General features: G+C 38.2%; 1 protein-coding gene across 1 annotated transcript; it reads left to right on the top strand.

The window, feature by feature from the left end:
- Positions 1-20: 20 nt before the first annotated feature.
- On the top strand, positions 21-27,855 carry st14a (ST14 transmembrane serine protease matriptase a). Its single transcript, XM_036561628.1, has 19 exons — positions 21-453; positions 11,459-11,618; positions 15,618-15,748; positions 15,864-15,934; positions 16,027-16,193; positions 16,304-16,333; positions 16,440-16,674; positions 18,602-18,744; positions 19,232-19,335; positions 19,423-19,523; positions 19,636-19,769; positions 19,974-20,078; positions 20,862-20,969; positions 21,123-21,239; positions 21,463-21,579; positions 22,664-22,847; positions 23,140-23,408; positions 25,534-25,670; positions 26,347-27,855. The coding sequence occupies exons 1-19, from the start codon at positions 406-408 to the stop codon at positions 26,503-26,505; spliced, it is 2,520 nt and encodes an 839-aa protein (XP_036417521.1). The 5' UTR covers positions 21-405; the 3' UTR covers positions 26,506-27,855.
- Positions 27,856-27,912: the final 57 nt, after the last annotated feature.

The raw sequence follows: 27,912 nt of genomic DNA, 5'->3' as shown, positions 1-27,912 counted from the left end.
CTCAAACAGAACACGCCCACTGTAACCTGATTCCGGATTTTTTTCTATTTTTCGGTCACATAGGTAGGCGAGGCGACATGTTCCGGGTGTTTGTGAAAACTGGTTAATTTAATAGTGTTCGTTTTGAACAGCAGCAAGAGAGCTGGCTTCTGTTTTAATACGTTTAGTATAGGTATTATTTCCATTTTGTTAGCCATTTTTAAAAGCTGGATTATTTTTAACAAATTGGTTACAGGTTTGTTGCTTGGGGGCGTGTTGCGTTCACTTGTTGTCGACAGTAAAATACCAAGACTTACTGACGGGTTTTGCTCAATCCGGAACTAAACAACAAAGGCGATACTTGAAGCGTCGGGTGCCACGGAGGACAGTGGAAATAAATTCTGTTTATTTCCAGTTTTTCTCAAAATGATGGATCCAATGGATGCAGGAATGCGTTACACTCCAAAGTCTTCGGTAGGCCTCACTTTTGCATGTTGCCTTTGTTTTTCCTTAAGTGTATAAAATTGCATTGTCGTTTTTTTTTCTTCTTCTTCTAGGTCACTGCGACCTTTCCTTTCAACAGCCCTTACACCAGTTGTTGTGCTGGTTGTTTGTATGGGAGATGGGAGTACAGATTAATTTTGGTCAGGCTGCTAAACATTTAACATTATTTAAAATCAGGTTGACAGAAACAAGTCAGAGGTAACTTAGCTGAATAACTTACCCTGGAGAACAAACACAATTATACAATCAGGTGGTGAAAAATTCACAAAAAACATATGGCTGACTCTTGTCTTGTTCAGGTTAAAAGTGTTTACAATGATCTTAATGAAGCTCAAGAAGCAACAGGGGTTACACCCTGTTTCCATTTCGGCAATAATATTGAGTTCACATTGCTGTGAGCTATAAACAATGCTGAACGGCCTGATCAGAGCAGTTGAGCCTAAAGCTTGTACAAAAGTACAGTGTTTTAGTTAAGTGCTATTCTCAGTCTCCTTTTTTTGTGTGTGTGTATATATGTGTGTGTGTGTGTGTGTGTGTGTGTGTGTGTATGCTTTGGAAAATGTTCATAAAGTGAAAACGAATTTGCTTAAAGAGGACTGCTAAATCAACGTGCAGCTCTTTGCTCAAAGTTCAGTTTTGAAAGGTTACAGTGGCTCATAGTCTTTCCACTGAACTAAAGCTGTAAATGAAAACATTGGATTCAATATCAAATGCCACCTTTCATATTCATAACATGTTTACGATTAGTCTCTCACATAAAATAGAGGTGCAGAAATATGATGGTTTTTGATTTTGTAAATATGTATATTTAAGTAGTTTGATATTGTCTGCGTTGAGGACAGTCATGATACATGGTCAAGAATGCTACTGAGTGAACACACCCACATTATGAAATTTACTCTGTGAGGAAATAGTAGTGAATTGGCTTTATTCTTTAGTCTTCTTAGAAGAGAGCAAAGCTGCTATTAAATAGGTTAATAGGTGTTCACCTCTCCTCTGGGTTAAATCAGCAGCATTACAGGCCTACAAGATAGACTCTCCTATTGATAATCAATGGAATTGTGAGCTCAAGTTGCTCTTCCCAGTGCATTATGTTTGCATCATGGTCTTACCCTAAGGATGTGATGATGATTGACATACACAAAGAATTAAAAGTGTACATGCCTGCATAGTGCATATTTATAAACAGGTATGACTTAAGCATGTTTTTGCATTGAGTGATGTTGAGGTCTGCCTCTGGCGTAGGCAGTCTATTGTTCTGAGAACATCAGCAGCTTCTCTGTTTGATTTGATTAAAAAAATTGTCTTTTTTTTTGTTTATTTCATTTTCTCAGTAACAGCTTCTTGACAGCTGCACAACCTTTTGGACCTGTAACAAGTTGTCTTCTTACAGTGAAAAAATGGGCAGAAACATCTTTTTTTCAGATCTGAAGCAAGATTGAAGCTTGATCTCTCAAGCAAACTTTAAGTAGTGTTTATCTGAGGGTGAGAATTTTAGTAGTCTACCCGTCTTGCATGGTTGTTTTGTGTCCTCTATTCTTTTAAAACTTTTTTGGAGACTCCTGCCTTTTCACTTAGTTGCCTTCATGTTACATTTCCTTATGCAAGTGGATTAACTTTTATCAAACCTCTTCAGAAATATCTCCTGAAAAATGAACTTGTGTGATACTTGTGTAATACTTGTAATGGCTGTTTTGACTGAACATTAAATAAATGAAGGGTCAACTTTGACTTTTGCACAGTACTGTACTATAAAATACTGCGCATATTGTATGAAGTGGCATGCCAACTGTCATAGGAAATGTTCATTTCAATTTCACACCAATGAAAATGAACGAATTGAGTAGTGATTCACTAGGGATGTGCATTTCGACTAATTTTGATATTCGAGTATCTGCAAGTGTTAATGAAAGGATATTCTTATATTTGACTTATATTTTCAAGTATTTTGGTGTCTCCCCAATCAGAGAGGTAGGAGTATGGTCTTGTATGGCTGAAAATAACTGCCAGGCAGCGTTGCAAAATGGCCACAGAGTAAACAGACTTTCCTATAAGGACTTTGCTTAAGGTGAAGGAGATCATGCTAGCTAGTCTGTCACTGCCGGTTCGTGTATATTGTAGATCAGTAGGGCAGAACTGGTATCCATTTACTAGAATAGAATATAACAATGAACTGAGGTGTTTGCTAAGCGTCGCTTAAACACTGCAGTAGGAAATAAACTGCACTACGAGACACTGGGTCGCTAGTTGACCAAAACACAAAACATTGGAACTTGTGTTAAAAAATATAATCGTGCAAATTCTTGTTTGAATTTTTCGGTTCCACCTTAAATGGTGCAGCAGTTACATTCTGCTGCCTGAGGCTGCACCATTTAAGGTGGAATGGGAAAATTCATACAAGAAGCTGGTGAATAAGATTCAGCTTTGTGTAAGAAGGTGCTGTTCTGAATATCTATATGGCTTAAGGAATGCTGTAACTTACCTACAATGCTTATTCAGCATAAACAATCATTGTAGTAGTTGTATTAATTTATTTACATCAAGTTAAGATCCCCTTTATAGGCTACTAAATGAAAGACGTTTAACATAAAACAAGAGGAAAAACAATCGCTGCGGTCCCTTCGTTATATAATCCTATCCCAATTTCTGAGATATTCTGAAATATTCTTGAAATAGAATCATTTTGGACAGTACCTTTTATTAACCTGCCACTTTGTAATTGTATTGAATGCAGTAGGGTGGTTATGTTAACTGCCCCAAAATTGACGTTCATATATATAAGTATACATTTATATATATATATATATAATGAAGAATATTAGTTCTCTGTTTTGTTGACATATGTAGTGTTAGTGTGGAAACCAGACAGATTGGAGCATGGCAAAGCATAAAAAAAAATTATATTTAAAATAGAATTACAGTGCTGCTGTATACAGACATTTAAAAATATCTTTATTATTGTTTTTTAAAAGGAATAAAATATCATAAAATGTTAAGGACCAACTCGCCTCCCATAATGTAAAAGTTGGCAGCCATGAATATAGGCTGTTTCCACTGTATCTGGACCTAGCTCACATAAGCTAGAGTAGTTAGCCTTGTTAAGTGCGTATGCCGGTGTAACATACGCACTTCCTCACAAACAGGAGCAAAACCTTAACATTTTACACTTGTGTTAAAACATAAAAGTGCCATTTCATTGAATTAATAGCCTCTATATTTTCTTTGTCTTCATGTGATGAAACAGAAAGAGTACTCGAATAGTGACTTGTGTATTTGAATACTGGCACCTCAAACAGTTAACCGAGTGTTTGAGTACTGGTGCATATAATTACTAGCTAGTGACCTAGTTTGATTTTGCAGTAATAACACCTTATGCTACTGTACTATATCAAACCTGTTGACCTGATTTAACACTTAACTGGTGTTCTACTCATTCTGGTGTGCAGTATGCACTTCGCTTCACCCTGAGGGTGTTTAGTAAATTTTTGTCACAGGTGTATCTGTGCCACTGACGTGATAATTAAAGTCTTTTGAAGTGCTGAATTTGAGTTTTAGTCCAGACTGTTTTATCAAAAGCTTTATTAGATGAGTGAACAGAATGTTCCCCATACTAAATGCCACACCAGAACCGTTTAAATGCTAAATTTGTCAAGAAAAATTTGAACTTTTCCAAATTTCAATTAGAGTTTTGCTTTTACTCTTTACATTGTTGTTGATCTAGCTGCTTCTTTAATAGCCTAAGGCTGGCTGCTCTCTTCCATGTTCCATCATTGAATGGTACGATTATTAAGCATATTGTTAGTAATAATTTAGTTAATTTGCTCATTGTAATAGCAATTTATGGTTTTTGATTGCTTTTGACAAACTACATAGTAATGGGTGAATTTTATGAAACTGGATATGTCACTATGGATAAGAACGTCTGCCAGATGCCATAAATGTTTAATGCTGAAAAAGTGGAAATATAAATGTAGCACATAAATGTGTAAGATAGGAACTACTTTTCCTTCCACCCTCTCTCTACAGTCATTTCATATGGCAGTTAATTTATTCAATTTAATAAGTCAATTTTTCATGTCCACATTTACTGGTTTTCACTGTAGATGTGATAATAAATTCCCCTTTATATGTGCACAAGAGGAGTATTGGTTTTGGTATCAGGATATTAGCCTTGGTATTACTTAGTATCCCCCTTTCCTACCTTCCTTAATTTTATTTTGAGTCATATTGTCTGGGTAGGGATGATGTATATTGGGGGTGGGGGACATTTCAGGAGTGAAACTAGTAGAAACAAAAATGAGAATGGTCTGTTTGTCATTCTGAGCTAGCACACCGAGAGTTGCTTAATGTAGCATTCCTGGGACATTAAGAGAAATGATTGTGATAAACAGAAACTAGGTCAGGGCTATGACGTAACACCAGAATGTCAGATCACGTGTCACACCTGTAATCTGACTCATCATAGTTTCACCGAGCTTAGTTACGATACTCACATCCTCTACAACACCATATAAAGCTTATGAAAACTCATTTCAGCAACAACATTGTAATTTGAAGGAGAGATATAAATTTGAAAGACAATCAAGTTTTGTATCTAGAGTTGTCACTATAGATTATTTTAGTAATCAAATAATCTGCTGATTATGTTGACAAATTATACTAATCAGAGTTTTTAACGGACAATTAATCAAGTAGTCTGAGTTATTAGCAAAGGCCAAACACTAAAAATGAAACTGGACAATAACAAACCATGGATGGATAGAATATTTCCTTTAAAATATTCCATAATGCCTAACTGGAGGAAGATGAACTAGGACAAAAAGACAAAAGCCTTTAATAAATGTACTATACATGCATTTTTTGTGTCCAAAATCATTATTTTCTTATGAAATAATTTAATAAATACATGACATATATTATTCTACAATGACTCAAACAAAGTATTTATGCCCCCCAAAGTCTCAAAATGTTACACTATATTGCCAGAAGTAATTACTCACCAATCCAAATCATTGAATTCAGGTGTTCCAATCACTTCAATGGCCACAGGTATATGAATCCAAGCACCTAGGCATGCAGACTGCTTTTACAAACATTTCTGAAAGAATGGCTCGCTTTCAGGAGCTCAGTGAATCCCACCGTGGTACTCTGATAGGATGCCACCTGTGCAACAAGTCCAGTCGTGAAATTTCCTCGCTACTAAATATTACAGTCAACTGTCAGTGGTATTATAACAAAGTGGAAGCGATTGGGAACGACACCTACTCAACCACGAAGTGGTAGGCCACGTAAAATGACAGAGCGGGGTCAGCCGATGCTGAGGCGCATAGTGCGCAGAGGTTGCCAACCTTCTGCAGAATCGATCACTACAGACCTCCAAACTTCATGTGGCCTTCAGATTAGCTCAAGAACAGTGCGTAGAGAGCTTCATGGAATGGGTTTCCATGGCCTAGCAGCTGCATCCAAGCCTTACATCACCAAGCGCAATGCAAAGCGTCGAATGCAGTGGTGTAAAGCACGCCACCACTGGACTGCAGAGTCGATAGCTACAGACCTCCAAACTGCATGTGGCCTTCAGATTAGGTTTAAGGGCAAAAAACGACCGAACAACTTGAAAAACGTGACGACGAATCTGACTCCTGTGGTAGCGCTTCGTCAGCCAACGCCACCAGCCATGATGAGTGGAGGAAACGAGTGGAGGAAACGAGTGGAGGAAACAGCAGAAGCAGTGAATCTGGAGTTGATTCTAAGACAAATACGGGACTTTCGACAAGACTGTAAGGGTCAGCTCGAAGCCATTAAAGGAGAGATAGCGAAAGTTAATTCGAGGATGGATGACGCTGAAGCGCGAATTGTACAGAACGAAGAAAGAATACAAGGCACAGAAGAGGTTCTGGCTGAGATGCTAAAACTTCAGGTACAGCTTCAAGGTAGCCTAATGGACCAGGAGAGTCGTTCGAGGCGTGAGAACGTGAGGATATACGGGGTCCCAGAAGGGTCTGAGGGGGATGCATGCTCCATGATTACTTTTGTGGAAAACCTGCTTAGAGAGAACCTCGAAATACCGTCCACAACGGACATTCACATAGAGCGAGCGCACCGGGCTCTGGGGCCGTAACCCCCCACTGGAGCACCGCCAAGATCGCTGATCGTCATATTTCTTAGCTACAGAACAAAGGAAGAAGTCTTGAAACTGACATGGCAAAGGAGACGTTTCGTGTGGAAAAACAGCAAAATAAGCCTGGATCACGATTATGCGTCGGGAATCCTCATCAAACGAATGGAATACGCCGAATCACGACGAGCATTAAAGGGCAACAACATAAAGTTCCGGACTCTGTATCCAGCAAAGCTAAAAGTTTTTTATGACAAAGGGACGGTAACTTCTGAGTCAGTGGAGGAGTGGTCTCTCAGCCTGACAAGCTTCTGGATCAGATACGGCTATTGACATGACAACCAGGCAGGCTACGGGCAAGACGTGGCAACCGTGACAAAGGGGCGACGGGCTCCAGAGAAAAATTAAGCGTTAGGATGGCCAAGAGTAGATGACCTTTTAAGTCAAAAAAAATAATTTCTAATTTCTTTTGAAATAATTTCTTTTAACGTCAACGGGGTCTTAAATCCAATCAAGAGACGGAAAATTTTATCTAAACTTAAAAAAGAAAGGGCACATTGCATATCTTCAAGAAACACACTTGAACAAAACTGAGCATGTTAAACTAAAATCAATGGGTTTCAAACACTTGTATTTTTCCTCATATAAAGCAGGACATATAAGAGGAGTAGCAGTTTTGATTTCAAATACATTAGAATTTGAACACATATCAGAAACTAAAGATGAGGATGGGAGGTTCGTAATGGTAACAGGGAAAATACAGGGATCAGTTGTGTCACTCTTAAATATATATATGCTCCTCCAGGAAGTGAATGGAACTTTTACAAAAGGCTATTTGAGTTGATGGCCAATTCACAGGGTGTGCTGATTTGTGGGGGTGACCTGAATATTCGTCTAAATCCAAATGTAGATTCCTCTGGATTAAGTATACAGCAAAATTCAGTTTGCAACAGAGTCAATATGGTGATGAAAGAATTAGGGATAATAGATATTTGGAGGGAGATGTATCCATCAAGTAGGGATTATACGCATTACTCTCCACCACACCTGACTTATCCTAGAATAGATTATTTTTTTACTTTTAGTCGAGATAGGGATAAAGTAAGAGATTGTGATATTGGTGTAATAGACCTATCTGATCATGCTCCCATTTATTTACCCATAATGTTGAATAGGAAACGTAGGTCAACATTATGGAAGTTGAATCCAAATATTTTGAATAATCTTCAGATTGTACAGAATTTGAAAACTGATATTAGAGAATACTTGGAGCAAAATGATAATGGGGATGTCTCACCGTCTATTTTATGGGATGCTATGAAGGCCGTCATGAGGGGAAAAATTATAGGGATAACCTCTTTTAAATAAGAAACTAAGGGCTCAGAAATTAGAACAAATGCAGGCACAACTAAAAGGCTTACAGACAGTTAATTACAATACAGCCCACTCAAATTTGAAACAGGAAATAAATAGATTAAAGCATGAAATTAATGACATGTACAATTTGGAAATACAACAGAAACTTATGTACTTGAAACAAAGACATTATGAACCTGGAGGAAGATCAGCAAAGCTCTTAGCCTACAGACTGCAAAAACAACAAGCGGATAGTACTATTAATAGAATTAGAAACCCGAAAACTAACGTGATGGAGTCTAAAATAGAGAAAGTACAAGAAAGTTTTGAGGTTTATTATAAAGATCTGTACTCCCAACCACATGTGCCAAATGATGAACAAATTGACAAGTTTCTAGACTCCCTGGAATTACCTGTAGTAACAGATTCACAAAATAAAAGACTTCACAGCTGAGGAATTGAATTTAGCCATTTCTAGATTAAAACCAGGAAAATCCCCAGGAACAGACGGATATACCTCTGAGTGGTATAAAGTATTCAAAGAACAACTGGTCCCTGTCATGTTGTCGGCCATGAACTGGGTAATAGAAACAGGTGAAATCCCACCCTCATGGAGGGAAGCAATTATTTCAGTTATACCCAAAGAGGGAAAGGATAGTCTGACACATGACAACATAAGGAGAACCCTACATATAATGAGATACATTAACCAAAACAAACTTGAGGCAATGTTAATTATTTTAGATGCCGAAAATGCATTTGATTCGGTTAGGTGGTCCTTTTTATATAAAGTTCTAAGAAAGTTTGGCTACCATCCTGCATTCATTAAAATAATCCAAACGATATACAATAAGCCCAGTGCAAGAACTAAAATAAATGCAGACCTCTCAAGCTCATTTGTGTTAGAACGAGGAACTAGACAAGGGTGCCCAATTTCACCTTTGTTATTCTCTTTATGTATTGAACCTTTAAGTCAAATAATTAGACAGACCAGGGAAATTAAAGGAATTGAGGTATTTTGTATCGAACAAAAACTCGCATTATTTGCAGATGATGTTTTAGTGTTCCTAGGGCAGCCTACTCAGTCACTCCTGTCACTGATGAATACATTGGAAGAGTATGGGGCTCTTTCAGGATATAAACTCAATATACAAAAGACTCTGACATTATGTCCCCCCTAAAAGTCTCAGGGATGCATATAAGCTCAATCGGCAGTCATATCAAATAAAGTATTTGGGAGTGTTTTTACCAAAAGAATTGTCAGATTTGTTTCAAGTAAACTATGGTCCCTTAAATATTACAATAAAGGCAGATATGCAAAGATGGAACCTTATCCCCTGCCTCACCCTAATCAAGAGGGTAGAAACAATCAAAATGAATGTACTACCTTGATTACTTTATCTTTTTCAAAGTCTACCAGTAGAGATATCAGATCAGCAATTTAGAGAATGGGACAAATGGATTTCCCGGTTTATTTGGCAGTGGCGTAAACCTAGAATTAAGTATATCACACTACAGCAGGGAAAAGAAAAAGGAGGAATCTCCCTCCCCTGTCTGCGTGATTACTTTTATGCTTCTCAATTAAGGCCTTTAATATGTTGGAGTAGTGAGCACTATACAGCAAGATGGAAGGAAATTGAAAATGCATTGGCAGTAAGTTTCCCATTGCAAGCTATGATAGCTGATAGAACATTAATGAAATAGCTTTTGGACAGGGAGAATCCCTGGATCAATCTAACAATGAAAATTTGGGAAAGGATAATTACTTTATGTGGGATACAAGATGGGCGGCACGGTGGCGCAGTGGGTAGCGCTGTCGCCTCACAGCAAGAATGGCCTGGGTTCGATTCCCGGCTGAGTGACCAGGGTCATTTCTGTGTGGAGTTTGCCTGTACTCTGCGTGGGTTTCCTCCGGGTACTCCGGTTTCCTCCCACAGTCCAAAGACATGCAGTTAGGCTGATTGGACATGCTGAATTGCCCCTAGGTGTGAGTGAGTGTGTGAATGTGTATGTGTGTCTGTCTGCCCTGCGACGGACTGGCGACCTGTCCAGGGTGTATCCTGCCTTCCGCCCAATGACAGCTGGGATAGGCTCCAGCACCCCACCGCGACCCAGAAGGATAAGCGGTTTAGATGATGGATGGATGGATGGGATACAAGATTCAGTAAGACTGCTGAAATGGTGTGCCTATGATAGTACGTTTCCCCCTAATAAAGAAGACAAAGGCTTTAAAGTATGGGTAGGGAAGGGTCTTACAGCATACATTACCTTTCTACATAAAGGAGTACTCTGGTCATTCCAGTCTTTAAAGGAAGATTTTGGATTGGAACAGAAAGATTTTTATAGATATCTTCAAGTGCGATGTTACTTCAATGAATCTTTTAAAAATGTAAATCCACAAGCTGTTGAGACAGGACTCCTCAAAATTATTTGGTCAACTATTAGATTAGGTACTTGTTCTAAAATTATCTCTAGGATTTGTAAAGAACTCCCTCTTTTGTAGGAAGGATAATACATTTTATATTAAAGAAAAGTGGGAGAAGGAGGGTAAAATATCTCAGATTGCAATGTCAGAGGGTCAGAGGGGGAAAAAAATATGTCAGCTTCAGTGGGCAACAAGAAGTTCCTTAACATGGAGAGAATTTTGCTGGAAAAATGTCCTTCGATTCTTTATTACACCTGTGCAGAAACAAATATATATATATATATATATATATATATATATATATATATATATATATATATATATATATATATATGCTTACCATAAGGTTTGTGTGTATGTATGTAATTATGTGTTTATGCGTATATAGATACATAAAAGTATACAAACATTGAAAGCAAAGCACCTGAATAGGCCCATAATGGAACTGTCCTTAGATAACCATAATTGTGGTGCTAGTTGATAATTGTAATTTGCTATTTTCTTCTATGTTCTTTTCAAAAGACTTTCCCCAATAAAAAGAAAATTAGCAAGGGAAGGTGAATCCTCATCGTCAAAGAAATAAAAACCGTGAAGAAGCAAAGCAAAATCAGGACAAGCTACAGCAGAAAACCTGACTGCCACCATAGGTTTTACTACACGTTTGGAACAGGATGGGTATTCAGTTGGGTGTAATCTGCAACTTCACCACTAGATGCCACTAAATATTACGTAGTTCTCAGCTCCTTTACAGCTATGTATTAAATGGTGTTAAAAAAACGTGATCGCTGTATAATAAAGGTGAAACTGAAGACAAGCAGCAGAGGGTATTTAAAGGAGGAAAGAGCATTCATTCACCTGGCATGGTACTTCGTAGGTTTATAATTTTGAATTCACGTTTAAATGACTTGTTGTTGTTGCTTTTTTTTCTTCTTCTTCTTTTTACTGATTGACCATCACTGATGGAATTTAGTAGTAACTGGAAGAACAAGTATAGATAAAGGTTCACTAAGAGAAGTAAAGTCAAGGAAAAAAGCTGTGAAATTTGCTTTCTATTTCTCTGTTCTTTATTACTTGCTCAGGACAAGGACTGGGAGCAGGCAGTCCAATTCCTGCCAGCAACAGACTCCACAAAACTGGAGAAAAAGAAGGGTCCTGGGAAGGTTGGTGCCATCATTGGTGTAGTGATCTTCGCCTGTGTCATGGCTTTGATGACAGGACTTCTGGTTTGGCATTTCCACTGTGAGCATGCTTTATTTATTTATTTATTTATGGATTTATCTATTGTATTATATTCATGTATGTATGTATGTATGTACTTTAATTGTTGAGGTGTAAACAAAGTCGTGATTGTTTTAATATGAAATGGTATTTTGCAGAGAAACTTACAGACCCAGATTTCTTTGCAGTGGTGGTGACAGGAACCAAGATTGCAATGTCTGCAACACAAATTTAGCCATTTTATGTACTAACCAATAAGACCTGCCAATTCACACATTTTTTCTGTTTTTTTTATGTTGATACTTGTAAATTGGTGGTCTGAAAAAATAAGTTTTTTGGGGACTCTGTTACCTTAGAACGCCCTGCATGTTCCATTCTACCAACAATGACTAGATCAAATTTTAGCTGCCAAGTTTTACAAAAAAACTTCTCAGAACTATCAGAAAACAATGTCCCTGGCATGTTCATACCCATTTTGTGCAATAACTGTCTGAGATTTTTGAGGCATTAAATGTTATGGATGCCTGGTTTCTCTCACTATCACTGTCAGCAGTTCTGACTAACCCACTCCAAGGTAGAACAAGTTAAGAATTTCAGATCAAAAGCAGCTCTTGGACCAATCAGAGCCAAGTTTCTGGCCAAAGTGGCCCCTCATCAGCTTTTAATTTCTTGTAGTACAGACAAAATAAAGATGCTAAAAAGAGTTGTTATAATTGGTTTATTTATTCTTATTTACATATGAGGCATTCACGGTTATTAAAAGACACAGCTTTTGCACCAGTCATGGTGATTTACTAACCAGGTGTCTTCACAATAAGAGTTTTTATCAGAATTACCTGTGAATAAATAAACAAACAAACAACCTAGACCTACATTTCTTGAACACGCTACATTCCCGCCCCTTACAAAAGTCCTTGCCCCCAAGGATGACAAAGTCTTTGAACTGAAATGGCTCCGCCTCCTAGAGTGTGCTGGTGTAGGCCTGTCCACCATCCCAGCCAGCACAAGTGCCGTGAGCTGCCCGCTCAGGCCCATGTCTATGGCACAGCAGCACCACAGCATACCCTGCTCTAGTTGGCACTGTCCTGCTCTGCCCTAGTCAGCAGCCGAACACCAGCTCCGTGAGCATCCCCTCCCTTGGTTTGAGGGAGAAAAGAGACTGAGCAGGGCGCAGAGGAACTCTTCACAGCTCATACGTCAAGTAGGGTGCCACTAACAACAACAACAGCAGCAGCAGTGGCACTCCTCTCCATTGCCTTCCACTTCATCTGCATTTTTGATGCTGACAAGGGTGCTGCTCGTATGTGCTGCCCATGAAAAGCCATGCTGCCCTCGACCTGACAGCACGCTCCACCCCCAGAGATCTTGCAATCAACTCTGATGCTGTGTGTTTCGATATGTACTGGGCATCCAGTGGCTTCCTCGTCACCACATGGCCACCTCTGAAACTCGGTATGGCACTCTCTAGGTCCATTTGGCACCCATCGCTTCTCAAAAAGTCTAGGCCCAGAATGCATCTGTTGGACCTCAGCTATCCAGCCTAAATGGCGCATGTCCTTGCCCCTGACTCACCATCAACTGTCCCCTCCCCATGATTGTTACTAGCTCACCTGTCACAGCATGGTGGGGAAGAGCTGTGCCATCCAGTCCAAACCCAGCAAGTACCACTTCTGGCTGGTCATCTGTGACTGTTGCACCGTGTCCACCAGAGAAGTGCATGGAACTCCTTCAGTGTCAATGGAAATGGCAAAAGTCTAATATGGACGTGGATGTAGGGGCCTTCAGGGCCTCAGGCAAGTAGCTCAGTTGGAGACAGTGTCTTGATGAACTGGTCTCAGGCTTGCTATGTACAGGAGGTGGAATGTGAGCATAAACCCATTTAGCTAGGGTCAGTGTCATTAGAAAGGGATCTTAATGGTTCCCCTGCCTGTCTTCACCGTTCAGACTGTCTTCACCGTTCAGACTGAAGGAGCCTGCACTGAAAACACTGTCCAAAATCTCTCCGGAGCGCCCAGACCAATGCACTGTAATCAAATCTCTCACTAGGGTCTAGCAATAACAAGCAAGCTAATGCATTTCTGTTCATCGGACTACTCACATGATTCAGCTACCAGTTCAAATTATGCATGGAAAGCCTCCCAGACCGCTTTGCCAGAGTATTTTAGACTCTTAGCGCTTAGTGCAAAATGCTGTTCGTTGGTGCCGCCTTCTGTAATTACATCTGCACCTGGATCTACCGCTGATGTCATGACACCACGGCAGCTCTTCCTTCACCATCATTGCTCTCATGGTTCTCACGGGCAGTATAAATCACTCCCGGTGGCAGTCTTCTAATTGTAAACTTGCTGTCATCCTCTTCTAGTTTCACGCAAACAGAGCTCTCCATCTTCCCTCTGAGCTATGTAGCTTAGCTGCTGGCGGCCGAATCGTCTGTAGGCATGGGTATCAAGAACCGGTACAAAATTGGTACTTGATCTTGACTGGTCAGTACCAAAATATTGACAAGCTCCTGGACAAGGAGTGCTGCTACCGGTATTTATGTAACATTAATTCATTCTACATTAACAGGCATTTTCAAATGGTTGGTGCTAGAATGGAGTAGTGGGAGGGACAAATATCTCTGACTACCTTAACCATTTTGAATGCTGAGCATCATTCTGTGCTCTCTATGACAAAGAACACAGAATGATGCTCAGCATTCGAAATAGTTAAGATAGTAAAAGACATTTGAACGCTTTCATTGCTGTAACAACTGAAAGGTAAAGACATTCAAATATGAGGACTCACTTTACTAAATTTAATAATAAGGAAGCTAAATGCAGCATATTACAGCAGTAGCTGCCTTTTAAACAGGGTAACAGCCTCATGAAACACAAAGACAACATTCAATAAATCTTAAGCAGTGCAGCATGTTTACTTTAGCAAAGCGGCTGCTGCGCGTACGTTTTCAGTGCAGCCTCCTAGTGTTGTGACAAATGCTGTTCCCTTGTTGAAATGTACATAAAACTCTAGGTAGGATATTTTGATAGCTTAAAACACCTTATCAAAAATGCTGCCAGCATTAAAACTACAAAGCTGAAGTCAGCTTCCTGTCCACCAGCTTCTTGTTCAAATGTTTCCACTCCACCTTGGTGCAACAGTTACATGCGTTAAAATAAAAACTGCTGCACCATTTAAGCTGAAACGGAAGCGAACTTCAGTTTGAATTCTGATAGTTTGATAGTCTAAACGTCCTAATCAGAAAATGTTTCCAGCATTAAAAGAATATATATATATATATAAGATATTTTGATAGCCTAAATCAGCTTTTCAGGGAACAGTAGTAATACTAAGCTGAGTATGTACTGAATTAACATTTTAGTTAGCATAACATAAATTGCAAACTGCTAGATAGCCTAACCAGGGGTAATTAATTTTGAATTGCTTATAGATGTAGGGAGATGTTTACAGCCTTTTTTATATCTTTTCATTTTGATTGTTTTCACATCTTTTCATGTTGTTTTTTGCACCAAATTATGGAGAGTAGTGTCAATAAGTATCAATAGCGATATCGATAAAATCCTGACAATACCCATCCCTAATCATATGAATGCCTCCTATTAAGGAACGTTTACTTCTGACACCAAATGTAGTGTTTGCTACTATTAAAAGAGAGAGCTTTTGCACAAGTCATGGTGCCTCATTAACCAGCTTTATTAAACAGCTTGCTGTAAGCCTCATCTCGTGCGCACTCTCAGCTCTCAGCTCCCGTCTCTCAGTTCTTCCTGTTCTATGTACATATTCCTCTGGAGAAAACCAGCCCCGACTTCACAATAAGAGTCATTTCTTGAACACACTACACATAGTATGACCTCATGTTCCACTGCAAAAAAGTAACCTTCTCAATTCCTTCTGTGTGTACAACTGAAAACTGTTGACTGCCTTTGCAAAACAAGTAACTGCTTTTGTTTCTTAGATTCTTAGGTGAGTGTTTTTAAGAATTATAACTCCTGTCCTCCTTTCTCCTGTGTGGGCTTACAGTTCGTAAGGACATCAAGGTGAAGAAGATGTACAGCGGCTTAATGAACATCACAAACCAGGAGTTTAAAGATGCTTATGAGAACCCAAACAGCACAGAATTTCAGGCCCTGGCTAAACAGGTAGCCTCTCAGGTAAGAGCCAGGGTCAGAGCTAGATCTACAATTATTTTCAGTTTGTTTGTTGATGACAAATATTTGTGGTTTGACATTGTTTTTTGCCTTTGCATTACTGTTTTAACATTTTTAGTTGAGAGAAATCTACTCCAGGACGCCGCAGCTCTCTAGATATTACGTTGACTCTACTGTGCAAGCCTTCAGGTGCAGCCTTTACACTAATAGCACACCCTCTTTCCTAGTATTTGTGAAATATTATTTTCTTTAATTTCTCTGTTTCTTCCCTCTCTCTCCAGTCAGAACAGTGTAATAGCATATTATCTATCAGAGTTCCACGTTCCAGTGTCACAAGAAGCTGCTGTAGACAACACCATGAGCAGCATAAACGAAATCTTAACCAAGTCACAGCGTCGCCTAACAGACCCCCAAGGAGCTTTACTTTTTAACAGCGTAGAAACTTCAGGTACAATTCAGTAATGAGTCAAAATTTACAGTTGCCTGTATTAAGGTGGTTAGTGTTAGATGAAAACACCTTACTTTTAATTCACTCACTGTCACTTTTTCTGCTCACAGCTGTGGACTCAAGGATGTTTGCAAAGTCTTGTGAGTTTTGCTTCAGTGGTTTTTATTTGAACTAATTTCTTTTCATGTGCTGTGTATAAGACAGTAAATGGGTTGTACTGTGGCTAAGCTATCTCTGTTTCCACAGCAATTCAGAGATTCAGCGCACGCACTAGGCCAAACACGGCCATACTTATTGAGTCACCAGGGTTTCCCAACTACCCATACCCACCCAACACATTGGTGCAGTGGCAGTTACGGGCTGACCCTAACAACGTCATAAAGCTAGATTTCCGTACCTTCAATCTGGAGGGAGACTGCAAAAATGATTTTGTGAAAGTGTATGACTCGCTGGCAGCCATCGAGAGCCGCATAATGGCTGAGTAAGTAGGCCATGCTGACTTTATTTTCAAACACCATTTTAGAAAATTGAGTTGAAAATATTAGAAAAAGTAAATAGTGAGACATTTGGTTCTTAAATTGAGCCTTGTTTAAAGTAATTATAACAGTGAAGTCAGAAAGGTGTATCTGCAGGTGTTAAATGGTAGACTATAAAAAGATTAAGAAGCAGCACCCAATGAATAGTGCTGTCTAGAACAGTGGTTCTCAATCCTGGTCCCATTTTAGAGCTTTCTCTGGTGTAACTGATGAGCAAGTTCTTCTTGGGGTCAGGTGAATGTGTTCAGAGCAAATACAACAGCATGCAGGGCTGTGGTACTCCAGGACCAGAATTAAGAACCACTGTTCTAGAGAATCAACAAAGGAGTGAGAGATTACCCAAATCAGGTGTCACCTGTATAAAACATCTGAAAGTTAGTCCTTTAGTTTTGCACTGGGACTTTAGCCAACAAGTCATAAAAGCAAAATACATGCCTAAATATTTCCAGTCATTCCATTATTAGTTAACTACGTTGTTGTTATTTTATTTTTTCTAAGTGTATTAAAATAAAACATTCAACCATTGCTGCATCTGCTGTAAACATACATACATAGCACCCGGTCATGCTGTCACATTAATCGCTTGAGTGAAATTTTTGATTCACTTTTGATAACGTATCTTTAAGGTAGGAGAAACTGTTAAGTTTTTTTATTGTTTTTGCTTTGAGAACAACACGATCACGCCAATAAGATATAAGTACATATTTGTAGGAATAGGGAGGGAAGGGGGGAACAAAACGAAACAAAAAAAAGTAGAGATGCATTAATGCTATTTTTTAGACCGAGTACAAGTATGTTCTCTAGTACTTGCCGATATGGATACCGTAATGAGTAACCTACTTAGAATTAAGTAGTTGCTAAAGTAAATGAGTGTCATGTACATTAGTAACCTTGGATCAAGTAGCGTTGCAGTGAAGGTCAGTGAAGGTCAAGTTTTGATCCACATCAGAATAGTGCTTCTGTACAGCTGTAAGTAAAGTAGCTTTCATGATTTTGATCCCAAGCTCCTCATCCGTCTCTTTCAGCAACAGTCTCTGTAGCTAAGTGACCACAGGAACGACATTTGAGGCTAATCCAAGGAGTTTACTTGTTGAGTTTTACATCTTGTTAGATGAAAAAAATGTATGTGTTAACAAAATACCTTTCAATTCTATTTAACTAAGTAATGTCGGCATATACCAACTTTGCTTCTGTAAATGTTGAGATTTGCCTTCATTTTGCTAGCCTTATTTTTACTATTTTGTTCAACAACCAATGTGTTACACTAATGCTAGCTTTGTTGTATTTATTAGCCTGTAGCTCAGTGACTAGGCTAGCGGTCAGGATTGGTTGATACCACAGGAATTTCCAATGGTTGTATGATGTGTTTGCACTATGCATACTGGGTGTTGTAGTGAGAGAACAATGACAAACAAAAACTTAAAAACTTATTCACATTTTTAAAATATTTTTTATGTCTCATTGCTGGGGCTAAGGGCACACTGTGCTGCATTACAGAATACTGCAGAACACACCTAATAACACTTTAAACACATTTGGAATAGAGAAATCTTGTGCAAATGTGAGAGTTTGTCCAGCTATATACAACAATATAAATAAAAATATATTTTGGGCTGAGCTATCGTTTATCCATTACATGTGAATATAGTGCCATCTGCTGAGCATTTGCATTACAGCAGGCTATTTGACAACATGTAACATAACACATAAACAAGGGTTTCCAGCCTTTTTTAAAACACACAACTTAAAGCACACACATTCTTTGTGTTCTCGTACTGCTGGTTCAGCTACAAAACATGTTTGTATAAAGATATAAAGTGTTAACAAAGAATGACATTTTAGTGAAGTCATTATTGTCTTTTTGGCTGGCAGGAAGTGCGGATACTACTCTCCAAACGACCCTCTCAGCTTCATCTCCTCTGGAAATGTCATGCTGGTCACATTGGTAACCAATGAGGAAGGAGACTATCCTGGCTTCAGAGCTCATGCTACTCAGTTGGTGAAGGGCAGCAGAGGTATGCACAAGGACTGATCTAGAGAGCCACAAGTAATGTGGTCGATCACCTAAACATGTTTGGTGCCTTTAGTTTGCGTTTTTAGTTTTTCATTGGATCTACAAGAATTATATAATAGAAATCGGTTATAGACATAGACTTCCATTACTTGATATCTATATTAGCCTTGTAACCTTAAAAACTAAAGAAGCAAACTTCAGTCACCAAACAAATCTCTGCTGATGTAATACGTTTTTTTTCAGTTGACCATTCCTTGAAATATCTACTTATAGTGCATGCTTCATCATGATGTCCTGAGAGTATTTAAGGGGATGAATGATTTAATTTATTGCATAATGACAATCTACTGGTACAGAATTTTTTAAAGAATATTTTGTCCGTTAGATTGCTTCACAGAACACTAATGCAGATTCAAAGAACTCAAACGATGAATTCAAAAACACAGGGCTATCATTGTTCCCTTTCTCTCTTCTGTCTCCGCCTTCAGACGTAACATGTGGTGGAATCCTGACAGGAAATACTGGCACCCTTACATCACCAAACTACCCAAAATATTACCCACCTCTTACCAAGTGTGAATGGACTATTCAGGTTAGACAGCCTCTCATGCTGATATTAATATCTAATTACCATCGTTGGGTTAAAAACATTAGTTTGTAAACTTTTTCTTTATTGAAGGTGCCCTCTAATATGAATGTGAAGCTGCTCTTCTCCAAATTCATGATGTCGAAGGGTGACCCAAAATGTCAGAAGGACTATGTCCAAGTCAATGAAGAAAAGTGAGTGATAAAGCTGGTTTGATAGATTTTTGCAGTTACTAAAATTTCACTTTGTACTTTATTTGGGACATAAAGTATTGGATCAACACAGTGCGTGTGTGTTTCTCCACAGGTTGTGTGGTGAACTTCCAACTAACACAGTGCGGACGAGCAAAACAAACCAAATGACTGTTATCTTCTACTCTGATGCATCATATGTAGATCGAGGATTTAATGCCATCTTCACAGCCTTTGAGCCCACTAACCGTAAGTGCAAGTTTAGACAAAGCCCACCAGGATCCCACTCTATGCCAGTGTTCATCAACCCAGTTTTTAGGGCCTGCCAGACAGTTCCACATGTTTGCTGTAACATAGCAAAAATAAATTTAAAAAGTAAATGCTAAAACGGAGAAAGACAAATGGATGCAACAGGAGAAGCCCATGTAAACATTAACCTTTCTTACTCTTCAGCATGCCCGGATAAGTTCTTGTGCAGCAATACACGCTGTGTCAGCCATGACCTGCGCTGCGATGGTTGGAATGACTGTGGAGATAGCAGTGATGAGAAGAAGTGCAGTGAGTACTCCCCAGAAACTGAGTGACATCAGCCCTGCAGATGAATCCTCAGGCTAAACAAAGTCTTTGGGTAGAAGAAACCCCAGCTTGGGCAGAAGTTAGTTAACTACATAGCTACCCAAGTTGGCTGGCTGAAGTCTTGGTGAGGTATCTTATATTAACCTAAGGTGATAATTTGTCAGTGCAAATCTGTTACGGAGAGTGCTTGCTGTAGTTACATAATTACTAGTTGGATAACTAGCTAATATTATCACTAACTGTAACCTTAAACCTTTTTAAAAACATTAGCTAAACATGGTTATAGAGTAAATAAACATAATCTTTATCCTAAACAATTTTATTTTGAAGGCGCAATTTACACTAGCTAATGTAATTGGGGAACTTACCGCAACCTTGACCTTTACAGTTTTATTTACCTTATGTTAATTTGAGCCACTTCACACACACTTTATCTATCTAGGTAACCTAGGTCATTAAGATTTGCCCAAGCTGAGGCTCCCACCACCCAAGCCAAGTCTTTGCCCATGCTTGCAGATGCAGGAAGTTGCAACCTACTAATTCTCACAAAAAATTAAAAACACAGATTTTCCATATGGACACAGCACCCTGATCTAATCTGGGTTGATAGTTTGCTCTTAAAGAAAAAGGACAAATAATTTGTTTTTCCACAGATGTTTTTTGAACAACATACTCCTTGTGAGATATTCAAAAGCATCAAATGAAATTCTTAGATTTCAATCATTACAAAATGTTGCATGTGAGCATGTGTTTTTGGTCTTCCAGATTGTGACTCAACCATGATCAGCTGTAGGAATGGTCTGTGTAAGCCAATGTTCTGGAAGTGTGATGGCATTGATGACTGTGGAGACAGGACTGATGAAATGAATTGTGGTAAGAATTTCAGTGTTTTAATACCCTGTTGCTATCTTGCTCATTTTTGTCATATCAAAATATATCAGTCATGAGTCATCTCCCTTTTAATGCTGTTTGTATTAAACTAACTCTCTCTATTTCCTTCTGTATCTCCCTATCTTGTTCTCTCAGCCTCTTGCAAGGCAGGCGAGTTTGTATGTGGTAATGGTAAATGTATCTCAGACAAACAGAAATGTGATCGGCAAAACGACTGTGGTGATAATTCGGATGAAGCTGACTGTGGTAGAGGTAAAGTGATTCCTTCATGACTAAAGGGAGGAAATATGCCATAGTAATCGCATTTGGCAGTCATTGTAAAAACAAACAAGTTCAACAAAGTTATGGAATATGTCAAGAATAAGATGTTATGTGAATATAACTATTATTTGTCTTTAAAATGGTCACTGATTCTTGTGTATGTGTTAATGAATTATTGAAATGTCGTTCTTTTGTCATTTCTGTTCTCCTTCAGCAACACCATGCACAGAGAGTAATTATCTGTGCAAGAATGGCCAGTGCCTCACTAAGCAGAACCCAGAGTGTGATGGAGTGAAGGACTGTGAGGATGGATCTGATGAGGACTGTGGGGGTAAATCACAAAACACACTGGGGCTGAGGTTCCCATTGTACAGTAGTAATTTTGGCCAAAAGTCTAATTCACACAGTAGTTGATCAGTTTTGTACAGGAGCTTCTAGGGTAATGCAAATAACAAGTAATGGAAGTTTGTACTCACCAGTTTCTATTATAATAATAATAATAAAAAAAAAAATAATAATAATATCTTTATTTATAGAGCACTTTTCTTACCAGTGGCAACTCAGGGCTTTATAGACAGCTTAACAGTAAAAGAAGAAAGTATGAGTATTGAATTAAAATCACGAGGCCATAACACGGATCAAATAAAGATTAATACCAAAAAGTGAAATTTTACACTAAGTTAAAGAGATTACCACTTCTGTACAACACACATATCATTTCTTCTTAAGTGTCAACTGAGCTTGACTGTCTAATAAAAGGTGGAATTGAGTCCCACAGTTTAGAAGCGTAATACCCAAAAATACCTTTTCTGTATTTTACAGACGACATTTGCAAAAGGCCAAAAAAATCTGCAGATCTAAGTTCACATATTGGAACATGAACATAGATAGGCATTCTGTGAGGTAGCAGGTGCTAGGTCATTTAGAGCCTTAGAGGATATATTGACTTCATTAGTTAATCAGTCAGTGTAATCAACTCAGCTTGTAAAAAATGCATGAAAAATTCCTCTGAATCACTGAGATCGAAAAACAAAGTGCAAACTGCATGCCTGAATCATCACATACTTGTCTCAAACTGTATGAAATCATAAAATCTAAAAAAGATTTTATGTGGTTTTTGACTTTGTATGACATGCTCGTAACTTAAAAAGCGGACAGTGTTTTTAGATATCTGTTTGTTATACAGTGTCTGAACTACATAGATTGATAATGTGGGTGTGTACTTTGCAAGCCTGTAAGTTAACTTGTTAAATAAGCTTCAAAGCTCCAGTGCAAAACCTAAAAAAAAAGCTTCAGACACCAAACTGTCTTGACTGTTTGGCTACATTCAGATGTATAACATTTGTGTAAATTTGATTTAAGTTGCTTGTACTTTGCTTATGTATTAATATAATTTCTCTGCTTTTCTCCTGTAGATTGTGGAACACGACCCTATAAGACCTCACGTATTGTGGGTGGTCAGGATGCTACAGAGGGCGAGTGGCCTTGGCAGGTCAGCCTTCACATAAAGAGCTCTATCCATGTGTGTGGAGCATCTCTGATCAGCGATCGATGGCTAGTCACTGCTGCTCACTGCGTACAAGATGAAGGCTCAGTGAAGTAAATGCTGCTTCTTTTTTGCTTTACATCTGCTCTTGCTCTTGCCTCACCAAATAACTGAAGTTTCCATTTTCACTTTGTTTTGCTTTCCTAAGCTGTTAAAAGCTCAGCAAATGCATGAGAAGTGCTGGCTATTATGACAACCTTTTAGTAGAGTGAATGAAAAAGAAGTGATTTGTTCAATAAGTCTGACATGGGGGGGGAAAAAAGCATAAACAAAACTCTTCTACATCATGTATCTGTGGAAGGGCTTTAATTGGTTTGGGTGTGCTTTTGTGTGTGTTTGTAACAGGCTCTCTCAGCCAGGCTCATGGGAGGTGTACCTAGGCCTTCATACCCAGAAGCAGCTAGATAAAGCAGAGAAGCGCTACCTGAAGCAGGTCATCCCTCATCCCAATTACAGTGAATACACCTTTGACAACGATATAGCCCTAATGGAGCTGGACCAGCCTGTCATCTTCAAGGACACCATCCGGCCCATCTGCCTGCCTTCCGCCTCCTACAACTTTCCTGCAGGCAAGGAGGTCTGGATAACTGGCTGGGGTGCCACAAGAGAAGGAGGTGTGTTTAAGGGATTCATGTAATTTCATCGTTCACGATCTAAATATATGTTGTTCCCCGGACTGTAACAGTTTGATATTAGTCTACCCTTATTATGATTGAAGTTAATAGGGTGCATCAAAACATCTTAAATATAAAAATTCATATATATTAGCTTCCAAGCTGAAAGAGTGCCTGTAGTGGAGCTTCGATGGGTACCTTGGGTATGAAGACAAGCCTTCAGAATACAGTAATGTTATTGGTGAAATAAGAACATATCTTTTTACGTTGAATTAATGTTCAACCAGCAATTTCTGACCCTTTTTTTTTCTAATCTGCTTTTTAAACTTAGGGATTAACATGTTCTAACATGTTCTGTGTCTCATTCTACCACGCTGGGGGGTAAATAATCCAGTATTTTCAAGCGCCAATCAGAATGCATCTGACACAAAATCATAAAAAATATCAATTTTTATAAAAGTCTGCCAGACTTATGCAATTACAGTACACATTATTTTAATAGAAATTATAAAGTGTCTTTCAACTCACAGGAGTGAGAGAGTACAGCATTAGAGTAAGCCAACCAAGATAATTTGTCATCTTAGCTAGGAGCCTATTGCAAAAGCACGTTGGCTGTAAGTATTGAATGTAATATTCTACAGCACTGCAAAGTGAAGTGCTCTCTACATATTCTCTTCACGTTCTCTTTGAGGTACTGGTAATATTACAGGCATGCTTAGCAATTTTGGCAGAAGTTAGCTGAAGCTAGCTGTTAAGAAATTCAGTAGTTATGTTGAACAATAATATTACTGCAGGTTGTTTCAGTATTGCTGCTATGTTCCAAATGCAGAATCCAATCCTAACTTATTTTGTACACCATCATAAAATAATCACTTTATCGTGAGCTTTGCAGTATTAAATTTGACATATTAAAGGAATTGTTTGATGAAAAATCAAATTTACACAGTTTCCCGCTTCCCAGACGTAGTCAGTGGTGTCTGATTTTAACATCTTTAGTTTAGCACTGCAGGTACAAGGCTAACATTGCTAACAAACACTTGAAGCCAAAAGTCATTCAAATCTTTTGTGTAGATACATCCCCAAAACGCCTCTTAACCGGCACAAACTGCATTGACGCCTTTGTTAAGTTTGCATAGAAATGTTCATGTGGTTTAGAACAGGGTTTCTCAACCTGTGGGCCGTGAAGCACCCTCTAGTGGTCTACAGACCTGAATTGAGGGGTAGGCAGTAGTTTGTGCTGGGCCAGTAACTTTGTCATAAGTGCAAAAATGTTAACTAAAAAATTTAAAATCTAAGAATCAAGCATTTTCAAATTATAACCATATAATTTGTACAGATGTACAAATAAAAATGCCACAGTAGCAGGTTAATTACATGTTATCCGTTTAAGACAACGCAGCCGCAGCACAACCTCATGTTGTTTTCACCTACCTTGTTTTGTGAGGACCTGTCACAAATTTTCTTTAGTTTGCTTTGTTTTGACATGTATGAACATTCTAGCTCCAAATCACATTCCACATCTACCTCCTACATTTCTACACCCCCCCCCCTTTCATAACATCATTGCAACCAAATATTTTTTTTTTGTTTGTTTTTTTTTTACGTTATGGTTTTTACGTTATGGTTATGTTTTGTCTGATCTTCTTCAGATCCAATTCTTAGCTTTTCAGTGTCAGCACTTAAAAAAAGAAAATTGTATTTAAAAAGGTGATTTTAGTGTGTATAAACAGGTGGGTCTTGGGGTGAAAAAAGATGGCCATTTACAGAAAAGATTTTTGAGTAACTATTGACTGGTATTGTATGTTAGAAACATTAGCATCGAAGCTCCAGCACTAAACTAATAAAGGCACAGTCTTGGCTTACTACATCTGGCATAAGTAGGAAATCATGTAAATTTTTTGCAGAGACATTCTTTTAAGGTTTTGTTTGGGTATACACTGATTTCTCATTTTTTTTAAAAAGGCCTCAGTTATCAAAATAGTAGGATGACTGGCAGCAAGCCATAATGCAGTATTTATTAAAATATCAAACTTGCTGTGTCACTTGACATGCACAAAGAGGAAGGAGTGAGTCCCTCTTGATGTGTGTGTGTCTGTGTGTGTGTGTGTGTGTGTGTGTGTGGCAGGCACTGGTGCAACAGTGTTACAGAAAGCAGCAGTGCGTATCATTAACAGCACAGTGTGTGATGAACTGATGAAAGGGCAGATCACTTCACGCATGACATGCGCTGGAATCCTACAAGGAGGAGTGGATGCTTGTCAGGTGTGTTTTGCGTTTTTGGTTTTGTATGTGCATATATATATATATATATATATATATATATAGTGTGTGTGGTGTGGTGTGTGTGTGTGTGTGTGTGTGTGTATATATATATATATATATATATATATGTATGTGTATATATATATATATATGTATATATATATATATATGTATGTATGTGTATGTATGTACGTATGTGTGTATATAGACATAGACACACACACACACACACACACACATATATATATGTATGTGTGTGTATATGTGTATGTGTGTTTATATTATTCTCTTGATTTAAAACTGTACATCATTTTCCACATTTAATAATAATAATATACTTTGTTCACATGAAAAAAATGTAAACATTACATTGGTCTATTTCTCAGCAAGTGTAAAGGAGAATTCTACCAATTTTCCAAATGTCTGCATAATTGTATGTAATAAGATATGAACAGTAATTGAAAGTGGTTTGGTGTTTGGTGAGTGCTTCCAGACAAACTTGCAGAGATAAAATTGTTCACAGCAGTGGTGATGGATACCATATAAAGTGTTAAGGCATGTGTAATGCCTCTAAAAGCTAACTATTTTCAGGCTATTACATGCTTATGGTTACCAATACTTAAGCTTTTTTAATGTTTTTGTTCAATGTGTTATTTTATTTGTTTTTTTAAATCAGGGTGACTCTGGTGGTCCACTCTCTAGTCTTGGCACTGGCCGGATGTTTCTGGCAGGAGTGGTGAGCTGGGGTGACGGCTGTGCCCGCAGGAACAAGCCTGGCATTTACACCACTGTACCCAAATTCCGTGCCTGGATCAAAGAGAAAACGGGAGTATAACTCCAAGGAAAAAGGATTGCTTAGGACTATGGACAAAAACTTTAGTGAAACATACTGTTGACTGTATAATGAATTCTTTTCTGAATTGTGCCTAAGTAGACAAATGGATAAGGACCATGCATGGAGCCTTTAGAGATGTTCAATATTGAGGCTGTTGTTGAGATTAGGTCAAAGATGTATTTGACCCAGTGCATGATAATCTGTATTCTTGAAACATTTTTTTGGGCGTCTTATCTCTGTGGTTTTATCAGTTATCCACAAAACTCATACAGTTTTTTAGATATTTTTGAATGGAATGCTCATTCATGGTCATCTGTTTTATATTTGTATATTTTATGTAGGGAAATACCAGGGTTTTGCTTTACTTTATGTAAATAAATGTATTTCCTTCTTTTTAACGTACTTACTTGGAAAACAATTTTACTGTGTGCTTGTAGATAGCAGCAAAAATTAATGTTTTTCTGTTATTATTATTGTACCAATTATTACTTTTTTTAAAGAGATTATGATGCTATATGTGGGTGTTGTTGTTGAGGACATCCTCTTACACTCATACATCCCCATATACACTAAAATGTGAAATGTGAAATGTGCTTTTTGTCAGTTTTCTGTTCCATTCAGCATTTGAAGGGGAATTCCACCAGTTTTAGAAAATATCAATAAATTAGCTATAAACAAGTCAGCTTTCTGTGAGGCATCTTGTAAAGGCATCAATCACTGCATCTGGATCCTGTCACTACTGTTGTTGGAGGTTTCTCTAGGATAGCACATTTCATGTCAGACTACTCTGAATAACTTTGGTGGAGTTTCCCTTTAATTATGGGGAAGACAGACAATGCCAACCCAACATTCTCTAATGAGCTTAAATGTTGGATTGGTGTCATTTTTTGTTTATTGTTAAAGGCAAGAAAGTCCCTTTTTATACATTTGGCTCATCAAGCTGTGCTTTTTTTTTGGTCTGTTTTTTGTATTTCTTTTTAGCTGGAAGATGCTTTAGAATTTGCTTATTTGAGTCCTTAGAATTTGTCTCAAATGCTAACTTTGAAAATCAAATATTATATAATGTACTGTGAGGTTGAAGCAGTTTCTTAGATATACACAAGTGTATGCAAAGCACTTGAAGATTGTCTTCTATGTATATTAGGAAATGTGCCTTTTAAATAGTGATAACCTCAGGTCTTTGAGCTCATTGTTTTTTCATGAATTTCATTTAACTATTGCATTTTAGACATTTAGAAGGTTTTGGAAGACTTATTTGTGGCCCATGATTGCGAACGTTGATCATCTAATAAATATTCCCTCTAGTTCTGTTCTGTCTGCTCCTATTAAAATGGACAGTGAAACATTTGATGAAAGCATTTTTAACTGGTTTATCTGGTTGTTTCAATTTCAACAAGAGAATCATAG

Source organism: Colossoma macropomum, unplaced genomic scaffold, assembly GCF_904425465.1.
Source record: "Colossoma macropomum unplaced genomic scaffold, Colossoma_macropomum, whole genome shotgun sequence".
In the NCBI taxonomy this organism is placed as follows: Eukaryota; Metazoa; Chordata; class Actinopteri; order Characiformes; family Serrasalmidae; genus Colossoma; species Colossoma macropomum.
This window is presented reverse-complemented; position numbering and strand designations above follow the sequence as displayed.